At 28.2% G+C, this 11,116-nt stretch overlaps 2 protein-coding genes across 2 annotated transcripts; one reads left to right on the forward strand and one right to left on the reverse strand.

The window, feature by feature from the left end:
- Positions 1 to 2,126: 2,126 nt before the first annotated feature.
- Positions 2,127 to 7,410, reverse strand: LOC100786660 (BURP domain-containing protein 9). Its single transcript, XM_006578557.3, has 3 exons — positions 7,212 to 7,410; positions 6,552 to 6,657; positions 2,127 to 3,738 (listed from the first exon to the last, which is right to left on the reverse strand). Exons 1-3 carry the CDS (start codon positions 7,344 to 7,346, stop codon positions 2,318 to 2,320), a joined length of 1,662 nt encoding a protein of 553 aa, XP_006578620.1. The 5' UTR covers positions 7,347 to 7,410; the 3' UTR covers positions 2,127 to 2,317.
- On the forward strand, positions 4,325 to 5,167 carry LOC121174789 (spermidine synthase 1). The gene is made up of 3 exons (XM_041014915.1): positions 4,325 to 4,534; positions 4,663 to 4,785; positions 4,932 to 5,167. Exons 1-3 carry the CDS (start codon positions 4,391 to 4,393, stop codon positions 5,073 to 5,075), a joined length of 411 nt encoding a protein of 136 aa, XP_040870849.1. The 5' UTR covers positions 4,325 to 4,390; the 3' UTR covers positions 5,076 to 5,167.
- Positions 7,411 to 11,116: the final 3,706 nt, after the last annotated feature.

Raw genomic sequence — 11,116 nt, forward strand, 5'->3', positions numbered from 1 at the left:
ATGCATGACACATAAAATGACTACAACAGTGAGAATTCAAAATATTTTATACCAATGCATGTCGAGGCATGTCTACATCAACAAGTGTAGCTGCAAGTGGTTTTGGCATAGATGTTGTGGCGACCGGTTGCTGAGGAGGATCTGGTTCAATAAATGTATCATCGTGAACCATAGGTGGATGTCTAGGAGGATCCCTAGGCTGTGTCGGACTCATGAAGGAATGAGATATCATGTAAAACCACTCCATGTAGTCTACTGCACACTATCCTGGAGCAACACAAATTTGACCCACTAGTGCAAGGTATTCAAAAAAGTGCATCCATCTATCGTCAATCTCCTTTATAAATAAATATGGGGCAGCAGAGGTTGGAGGAATGGTTTGCACATAACCAAACTATCGCACAATCCTCTATGGTTGGTGTATGACAATAGATGAACCCATCTGATTTGTCCACAAAATAATGAGATCAACTCAAAATTCTCTGAATGCACGGTGGTCACCATAAGGAATCTAGCACATAGCATCGGATGTCAATCTATCCAACCGCTTATGATACATCGACATTGTTAATGCCTTCCCAGACTTCCAACGGCATGCACATAGTTTTCTCTCATGATAATCTTCATCAGCAAAGTAATGGCTTACACCATATATTAGTAGAATGCAATAGTGGTAATCTGTATGGATTATATGGATTGTTAAACCTTATAATCCATAAGAATTTCTAATCCGTATGCATTGTACGGATTGTTAATCCTTATAATGACTACACAATCCCATTTTCAATGAAGAGTGGAAAAGAGGAACTTACGACAAAGGCGAACGCGACAACGGTGGTGGGGACTGGCGACAAGGCATGAATGGAGGCACGAATGGCAACGGTAGGAACAACATATTGAGAAAAAAAACCCAAGTCCCACATTGACTAGAGATAGTGTCAAGATAGAGTATATAAGGTGAGGGCAATCCTCACCCTGTGAGCTAGCTTTTAGGGTTGAATTAGGCTCCAGTTTTCTACTTAGCATCAGAGCCTATCCTAGATCTATTGAAAGGACCACACACCAAGCCCAAAAAGTGTTGGGCGTGAGGGGGTGTATTGAGAAAAAAACCCAAGTCCCACATTGACTAGAGATAGTGTCAAGATAAAGTATATAAGGTGAGGACAATCCTCACCCTGTGTGCTTGGATTTTTTTTTTTCAACGCGTACAAACAGGGAGAGGAAAGGGTGACCTTATTAAAATTTTAAGTGAAAGAGAATTTCGTCACTTCACTTAAAATATTGGATACACAAGAAATTGTGTTGGATGCACCTAACAAAACTCTTCATTTTTTTTCTTCCGGTGTAGGCTTAAGGTGGTGGGCTTAAAAATTTTTGTTAGGAAATCCCATAATCTTTTTTTTCTTCTACATTGATGACAATGCTTTTCAACTCTTTTTCAATTGAGTCTTTCAATAATTCCCTTACAAAATATAAACAAATAATCCAATATCATATCAAGCATAAAAGTGAAAAACAGAACATCCTAATTAAACTAATTAACTTTATCTAAAAGATAGGTTGTTTTCATTTTTATAAGATGACAACTGGTAACATTTAAATAATTCTATTAAACATGTGTTTTAATACTTTGATTTCTTTAAATACGTAAATAAAAAATTAAAATATATCAATTTAACTTTTGATAAAAGTGATTAAGATCACAATACATATGTCATTAAACACATTGCAATACTTATTTTATATAATAATATTAGATTATTTCCCGTTAGAAAAACAAGACCATGAATTGATTCATACAAAGTAAACCAAATCTAGTTAAAATATTATGGAAATAAGTGTGAATCAACAATCCAAGCATCGATCACCAGTTTAACTAAAGGCATGTTTAGAACTAACGAATAACGACAATATATATTGTTGTTACCGTATATTTATGTCATTCTAGTTATTTACTCATGACCTGTTAGCTTTATGATACTATTATTTCTTACTATATTAATATTTCCCTTTTTTATATTTTGATTTTCCATGTAAGTATTTGTTTATCAGGGGTCTCTCTTTGCAACTAACACACACCTATTACTAAAATGTAGGTTCAGTAAAGGTAGTTTTGAAAAGAAAAGTCGCATAACATGGTTACATTAATACATATGTAATACATCACAACAACATAATCACTACATTATGATGCCATTAAGGTAGATCACAATTTCAAACATAGAGAAATACATTGTAGGCTGATATAGTACATCAGATGCAATATGGAAATGCCTACTTATTTAAGGACACACTAACAAATAAAGACTTAAGTAACCTATTTGGCAAACCAGAGAAGGTGGCCCTCAGGGAAGATGTGACACACTGGAGCAGCTCCAGGCTTGGTTTTAAGCATTTGTAAAAACACATGGTTTGGATCCCATTCTGATGTGTCTTTGTGGCATACAGCTGCAGCTTTAACTCTGGTTCCATCTTCTCCCTCCAAAGGCATAAAATGCGCAGTAGTATTTGATATCTCATGACACATAAACACAACATATGGGTAATCCATAGGATGACAAACAATGACCTTATCTTCTGCTAACAACTTCACTCCATCTTTCACCGAGAATTTTTGGGACTTACTTTCCTTTTCTGCTTCTGTAGAAATAACTCGAGCATTCTTCCCAAGCTTAGAAGTGACAAAATCTACCATGGACTCTAATGAAGTTGCACAATATCTTTCTTCTCCAGTTATTGCAGGCACTTCACACATACTAATGGTTTCCTCTAGAATCTTAACATTCTCTGGCTCTGGGTTCACAAAAAGCATCTCAACTATTTCTTTTATCTTTGCTGATGACAACGGTATATGTTGTGCAATTTGGCGAGGCAACAATGGGGTTACATTTTCTCTTTTCTTGAAGTGAGCATCCAATTTTGTGCCAGGCCTTAATCCTTCTTCAAAGAAAACTTGGTCTGCTTTTGGGATGTCATGTTGATGACCATTAGCAACAAGGATCGTTTCATCTTCTTGTGAAAGACTTCTTTTTGCAACATAGGTTTTCTTAACACCGTACCAAAGAGGAGGTTGATCTTCGGATTGAGTTTTCTTAATACCGTACCAAAAAATAGGAACTTGATCTTCGGATTGGGTTTTCTTAGCACCATATAAAAAAAGAGGAGTTTGATCTGTTGATTGGATTTTCTTAGCACCATAAAAGATAGGAACTTGATCTGTTGATTGAGTTTTCTTAGCACCATAAAAGATAGGAACTTGATCTGTTGATTGGGTTTTCTTAGCACCATAAAAAAAAGGAGGAACTTGATCTGTTGATTGGGTTTTCTTAGCACCATAAGAAAAAAAAGGAGGAATTTGATCTGTTGATTGGGTTTTCTTAGCACCATAAGAAAAAAAAGGAGGAATTTGATCTGTTGATTGGGTTTTCTTAGCACCATAAAAGATAGGAGGAACTTCATCTGTTGATTGGATTTTCTTAGCACCATAAAAGTATGGAGGAACTTCATCTGTTGATTGGGTTTTCTTAGCACCATAAAAGATAGGAGGAACTCCATCTATTGATTGAGTTTTCTTAGCACCATAAAAGATAGGAGGAACTTCATCTGTTGATTGGGTTTTCTTATCACCATAAAAGATAGGAGGAACTTGATCTGTTGATTGGGTTTTCTTAGCATCATACAGGAATATTTGATCTGTAGATTGGGTTTCCTTAGCACCATACCAAAGAGGAAGTTGATCTGTCAATTAAAGTTTTCATAAAAATATCAATTACTCTCTTATTTCATGAAACTTATATAAATATTGGTTTTGGTCCTTGTAATGTACTTTTTTTTGTCCTTATAAAATTATTATTTTTTTAAAATATTCCTTTTATTTTGAAATATTTTATTTTAAAAATATTTTATAGGGAGTAAAAGAAAATGGTTTACATGTTACAAGGACAAAGACGAAAAAATGAATGGATTAGAAGAACTAAAATAAAATAACAATGACTAAAAGAAAAAAAAAGGAATCTTATAATAAAGAATTGATTACATTATAAGAAATAAAACTATATTCATGAGCAAGGTTAGTAAACTCAAAAGTTCATGTAAATTTATAAAATTTGTGTAAACTCGACTCGTAAAGTTGACTAGTAGACTCGTAAGATTTATATAATAAAAAATAATTTAAAAACCTATTAATTAATAATTAACCAAAAAGATCAAACGTGTTACTCCCACAGCTGAGACACTTTCTAACAAGCCTATTAAAAAAATACTTTCTAACAAAAGGATCAACCTCACATTTGATTTTGTTTTTGTTTTTCATAATCTATGTTCTTCCTCTCTACTAGTTATTTTCCTTTGTTTTTAGGCTGTCTTATTCACCGATAATTGGAGATGATCTATGTTTCTATATATAATATTCACCGATGCATCTTTCAATAAAGCTAACCAAATTACGTGTATTGCAGGCCGAGCACACTTCTTGAAGGTAGAAAAGATTTGTTTCCAAGGGAAATCTGAATACCAGACTATGCTAGTTTTTCAGGTGAGTGATAATAATTAATAGCGAAACACAATATCTTGATTAATTGGCTCTTGATCGATATTAATTTATAGTTATATAAATTGTTTCTGTTAATTATTGACGCTTCTTAAATGTTAATTCCATTGCAGTCATCAACATATGGTAAGGTTTTTGTCCTTGATGGAGCACTCCAACTCACAGAGAAGGACGAATGTGCTTACCAAGAAATGATGACTCACCTTCCTCTTTGCTCTATCCTTAACCCAAAAAAGGTTTCGTATGAGACAAATACATAGTCTTACGTACATTTCAATTTTCAATATTGCATATTAGTCTATAACTATATATGACTAACCATAATCTGTGGAAATTAATTAATCTCTAAGATTATCTACCCTCACTTCTCATATATGTTTAGGTGCTGCTTATTGGTGGTGGAGATGGTGGCATTCTAAGGGAAATTTCCCGCCACTCGTCCGTTGAACAAATCGACATATGTGAAATAGACACAATGCTGATTGATGTAAATAAAATGTTTGACTCCTTAATTTCCCTTGAATAAAGAGTCAAATTTTGACTTTATGTACACTTATCGCGTAATTAAAGTGTCCAACTGTTTGTATAAAGGATATAAAAGTTATATTCATTCCTTAAGTATTTTTAGTATTATTTTTAATCTAAATTAAAATTTTACTTTAATAATTTATATGCATCTTTAATATAAAATTTTATTACACGGATTATTGAAGTAAAAGTACAATTTTGATTGAAGAAGACTTAAGAAACTACATTTAAGTTTAGTCATAACTTCCTCTTTTCTTATTTATAAGAATCAAATTAAAAAATTGACTTGATCCTATTTATAAGAATAAATTTAAAATATCTGTTGAATTAATTGCTTTTTCATAACAAAGTACTATATTTGCTTGCTTAAAAGAAACTTAACAAAATACTTTTACCACAACAATAATTTAACATTTGAAATGTATAATAAAGTCAAACAACAAATCACAATAATAAAAATGTAACAATACATTAATACTAAATAATACCAAATTATATATAAATTCCTAAAAACATAAGTTATTAAAGTGAAAACATTTTTAAAATGAGTTAATTTCTTAAATCATGGTAAAACATTGTCATTGTGGGATTTATGGGGTCAGAGTTATGGTTAGTTTGAAATTTGTTGACTCGTTATCTAACTTGAGAATTTATGCAATTTCACACGAATTTATCCAAAAAAAAATCTACTAAAATTATAAGAGTTTAGTTAATCAAGAGTTTAATAAATATATTTACGAGAAATGAACCAAAAAAGTATAATAATACAAAAACTAAAAATATATTTAAATTTTAAATATTTAAATCATAAATATTTTTAGAAATATTTATAATTAACCAAACAGATTTTAATTATATTTGAAAACCATAATTCTTAAGATTTATAATTCTTCTATATGAAAAACTTAGCAAATACTTCCTTGAACTAATATTTAATGAATCTTCATCACAACACAAGTATAATTTAATGCATATCCCATAGGTCAGATTATCTTCAAGTTAAATTATTCTAACTTTTTAATGATATTTTTTACACTATTTGTCTCCCCTCTTTTCTTTATCATTCTATCTATTTATTACACGTTTCTTTCGATCTATTTCCTCTTTCTCTCTCGTGCGTAAATTGGTGTATAAAAATTAAGTATACCTTTAATTACTCTTTTCCTTTTATAAAGTCAGGAGCATTCAGATTATTGTTTCCACGTCACCGAAGTCAGTGAGTAATTCACAGCCAAAGACAAGTTATGTTCCAACTCTTATTATTGATTTTCCTCATTACTTAACTTTTATTCTTATAAGACTCTAAAAAAAATAACCTTTCATTTCTATAATACTTTAATTTCAGCATAATCATTAATTGGGCCGACAGAATGAAATTCCTTACCTGGGTCGAGCTAGTTAAAATGTTTTGCATACAATTCAATAATATGCATATTAAATTCACAAAACAAGTGCCCTTAAATTTCTTACTTACCAAGGTTTAGAAAGTCTATGATTGCTTTGGGCATTGGGGTATTTGGAAGCATCCTTTCCCAGTAAACTTCTGGAGGTATGGCAGCATGAGCTGTCATCAGGATCAGCTACATATTCATAAAAAATATACAGTTATTAATTTAAAGAGTTTTTAAGTAATTATATTGTAGATACCAAACAAAAAGGTAAATTAGTCTATGTCTTTTAGAATGATGTTGCAGTGAACTTTGGGATTTAACGTAAATTAGTAATTACTGTGTTCATATGTATTGGAAATCAATAATGACTTTTGAAGAAGTACTTTAAATGTAAACAAGATGAACAAATATGTTCAATGTATTCTTAAGCAAGTTTGACATACATAAATTACATGAATGTAATATATTTTTTTTCAGTTTTTATGAATTATTAATTTATGATTTTCTTGGGACCGAAAATTATAAAGGGATCTCACGAAAAATTATTATCTTATTATTTTATCAAGTTTTTCAATTTTTTATATTGGCCCAAATTGGAACCAGATAAATTTATTATTTTAAAGAGTTTATTAATTTAAAGAATTTCTACTGTACACCACTTCAGTTGCATAATATGGAGAAATGCTGCTTTAAAGTTCACAAAATAAAAAAGAGATGAAATGCATGTAAAAGTTAAAGCTCACATTGAGAGAGAAAACCAATGGAAGGCAACGAAACTCCATAGCTGAAGCAAAGTGGTTAGAGATGAGAATGTGATATTGAGACACAGAGAAACCAAAGATATATATAGACCTTTTGGAGGAAGGGTGAGATGGCATTATGAGGCATATGTTGCATTTGAGCCAATAGGACTTATGGTTTAGGTGGATATGAAACACGAATTTTGTAAGAAACTATACATTTATTATTTAGACGTATCAATTTATAACAATTTGACTTTATATATTATTAGGTATAATAATTTTTATTCAAATAATAATTTTTATTCGTTAATTCAAATATTATTAAAGCTTAGAAATAAAATTTATTTAAAGCTGAGAAACCTCAAGAAAAACTAATACATGGAAGCAAGATGTGCTCATAAAGCATGAGAAATAAAAAACAGAATACATAAATAAAATAGTTTGGAGTTTTCAAACTATTTATTTTTTCTGATAAAAAAAAGTAGAAAAAGAATAGTTTGAAAATTCCAAACTAATATCTAATGTATTTTTAACTTGATTAGCCTCTCTAAAAAATTGTGCCAACAGAACAACCAATACCATTATTATTTTATTTTATTTCTGATAGATAAATACTTGAGTTGAATGTAGTATATACTCTGTGATTAGTGGTGAAGCTTAGTTAATCTTGAGGGGAGTCATGCCCCCCTAAATTTTTCTTATTTATATATAAAAAGAGATCACTAATAAATAAGATTTTTGTAATATTTTTATATATTATTTAAAGTTATTTTTCTTTAATTATTAACGGTTTTAAGTTATTGAAAAGATATAAATTATTTTAATTTGAAACATTTTAGCCATCGGAAGAGAAAAAAAAAGGATAATTTTAATATTTTCTTTTTTATTATTAATTTTATAGACAATTTTATGTTAATATTTCATTTTAAGCTCTTGGTTTTTATAACATCAGTTATTATGGTTGATTTAATAACACTTGTTATAGGTTAACTATTTCATTCATTAATTAACTTTTTATAATATATTTTTTTGTATTTTTAAATTCCTTAGTTTTATGTCTTTATATTCTTGTTGCTATTAAAAACACAATATGACTTAAATTTGTGAATTTTCTTTGTGGACCTTCTTCAATGTAACTTTTTCCATGAATTTTGAGATTGTCTTTTGAATTTTCTCTACAAAAACTTCATACAAATTTTGTTATAAATTTGGAAAGAAAATGATTATTTGTTTAAATTTATTAAAAAAATCATAAAAAAATTAATTACTTTATGTATTCTTATACAAATTTTGTTTTGTAAGAAAATTGATTTTTAGTACAAATTATTTTCACAAAATTACATATAAATTTTCTATTTTTTTATTCAGTTGCAAATAAAGGTATAAAAACTGTTAAGAAAACTTGAAGTGTTATTAGTATAGTAGAAAAAAAAATTCTTAACATAAAACACAATTATTAAAAATATTTAATATTTGAATAATATGATTAATTACTTAAAATCATTGAGGAGGCTTGGGGAGTGGCATGGCTATTGGCTACAAATTGATGGTGGATTTTATTCAGGGCGTCATGATCATTGAGGCCAAGGACCGATCTAGGAATGAAAAAAAGTCAATTTTTCTTCACAGTAATTTAAATATTTAGTTTCTAATAAATAATTATTTAATAAGTAATAAATTTTATAAGAATATTTATTATTAATTTTATATATAAAAATAGAAATAGGATCCAATACTAAAAGAAATTAATTTAATATCCTATTTTAAAATTTATTTTCATCTATAATTAAATATTATTTTTAATTATTCCTTTTCTTATTTAATATGATGTTTCTGACTCGATCGCAAGAATTTACAAATTGTGCGCCCCTTATACTCATACAAATTCTAGCAATAAACATAGTTGACATATCCACTTCTTTGCGAACAAATAACCTTAAGAACATTTTGTTGTAAACAAGCTTGTCTCCTCAAATAGAAAAGTTGGTCGAGTTTCTTGACTTGTTTAACCATGTACTTTATTAGCAAGTAAAACAGGTTCTTTTACCATAGTTGGGACCAAGAAGATTAAATGAGACCATGCAATATATATATATATATTCAAGCTAAAATATAAGATGCATGCATATTAAGAATTAGATTTTTATCATTAAGGTTTAAGTAATTTAAATGAAAAGTGAAATATTATATTTTACTAAATGAACCTTAGTTGAATGGATGTATTGAAAATTATTTTTATTTCAACTTTCAAGCTATTTATTATAGTTGGTGACAATCTTCACTGTAAATGTAGAGGATAGAATTAGAGAGTGTGTGAGAAGAGAGATCGTGAATCAAAGTCACTTTGTTGAAAGAAAAGTGATTTTGTGTGACAGTGATATCATTTCTTGTAATCATTGATTGAGATACTCGGGTTTGTACAATGATACACTATTTGAGGTGAGTTATAATATTGTAATCATTCTTGTGATTGTGAAAATATTTTTGAGACGTTTCCATGAACGTAACCAAGAAGTGTCGAATCATGTTAAATTTTTGTATTTGTTATTTTTTTTCTACGATGTAATTTTTGTGTATATTCTCATAATCTTTTGTAGGTATAAATAATTTTGATTGTGAGAGCATTAATTACCCATATATACATATATATATATATATATATATATATATATATATATATATATATATATATATATATATATATATATATATATATATATATACTTTAGTCTCAGACATTAATATGTTAAAGAAATATAATCCTATGTATTTAAAGGAAAGTATCTAATAGGAACTAAAAAAAAAATTGGTACTGCAAGAACTAAATCAAACAAAAAAAATTGTCACTAAAAGCAAAAGCCATTTTGTATAATATTTTTCGACCATTCTTGTTCTATTATAACTTTTATTAAATTATTTGATATCTACCGGGGTTGTTGACTTGTCATATTCACCTTTGATTTAATTTGGATCTTTACGAAAGATTGATGCAAAGCCATCCCAATCAATTAAGATCATTAAGACCATTTACAATAAGAGTTGTTTAAGATATCAAGTACCTGTACGTGGGTATCGGTCAACTACTCGTTATATTGAAATTATTGTATCATTATATTGTATTAAAAGTTTTTAAAATATCTTTTTAAATTATAAATGTTTAATAAATTTATCAGTTGAAATATTTCAATTTTATTTTATTGATAAAAATATATTTTGGATGTTGTAATTTTAGATTTTCTTAATTAATTTTAAACTCTTATAATTTTTATTTATAAATAAATTATTTTTATTTTATTTTTAGTTTCAGTTATTATATTTTTTATATTATAATTCTACTATTAATTATATACTATACCTAAACAAGTTTTAGTAATTTTAGATATATAATTAATGATTCCTTAAAAAAAACGAGAAGACATATAGTTAATGATAAACGAAATAAAATTAAACAAAATATAATAAAATAGAAAAAAAAAATCTTATTCTATTATTTGATTATTTTTTTGGATTGGATACACTTTATTATGACTTACTACGAAAAATATTCAAATCTTAATTTTATATAGTGTCAATTAAATATGGATATTAAGACATTTCCGATCCATATTGAATTAAGATATGGATATTAAGACATTTTCGTCATATGTCACTAGTATGTTCATGATAATATATTTTTTTGGGTATATCTCCAGTTTAATAATTTTGAGAGTCAGTTATAATATATTTGATCCTACACGTGGAGTATAAACTAAATTAATAATATTTCATTCATTATTCTATTTTTAATTGAATATAGATTTATTTTACGTTATTTTATTGATATTATTTTATTATTATTGTATATTCATAGTCAAAAGCAGGTACGGTTGATGATTCACTAACATTAAGAAAATAACCATGTCTAG

The sequence above is a fragment of the Glycine max genome, chromosome 4, assembly GCF_000004515.6.
Source record: "Glycine max cultivar Williams 82 chromosome 4, Glycine_max_v4.0, whole genome shotgun sequence".
Lineage (NCBI taxonomy): Eukaryota > Viridiplantae > Streptophyta > Magnoliopsida > Fabales > Fabaceae > Glycine > Glycine max.

Bases quoted from the DNA above. Each gene is read 5' to 3' on its own strand.
- LOC121174789 (XM_041014915.1), top strand. From the start codon at position 4,391: ATGTTTCTATATATAATATTCACCGATGCATCTTTCAATAAAGCTAAC. The intron at 4,535-4,662 runs GTGAGTGATAAT...ATTCCATTGCAG, and splicing joins AGACTATGCTAGTTTTTCAG to TCATCAACATATGGTAAGGT. The intron at 4,786-4,931 runs GTTTCGTATGAG...ATATATGTTTAG, and splicing joins CTATCCTTAACCCAAAAAAG to GTGCTGCTTATTGGTGGTGG.
- LOC100786660 (XM_006578557.3), bottom strand. From the start codon at position 7,346: ATGCCATCTCACCCTTCCTCCAAAAGGTCTATATATATCTTTGGTTTC. The intron at 6,658-7,211 runs GTGAGCTTTAAC...ATGAATATGTAG, and splicing joins CATTGGTTTTCTCTCTCAAT to CTGATCCTGATGACAGCTCA. The intron at 3,739-6,551 runs GTAAGTAAGAAA...TTTAATTGACAG, and splicing joins CATAGACTTTCTAAACCTTG to ATCAACTTCCTCTTTGGTAT.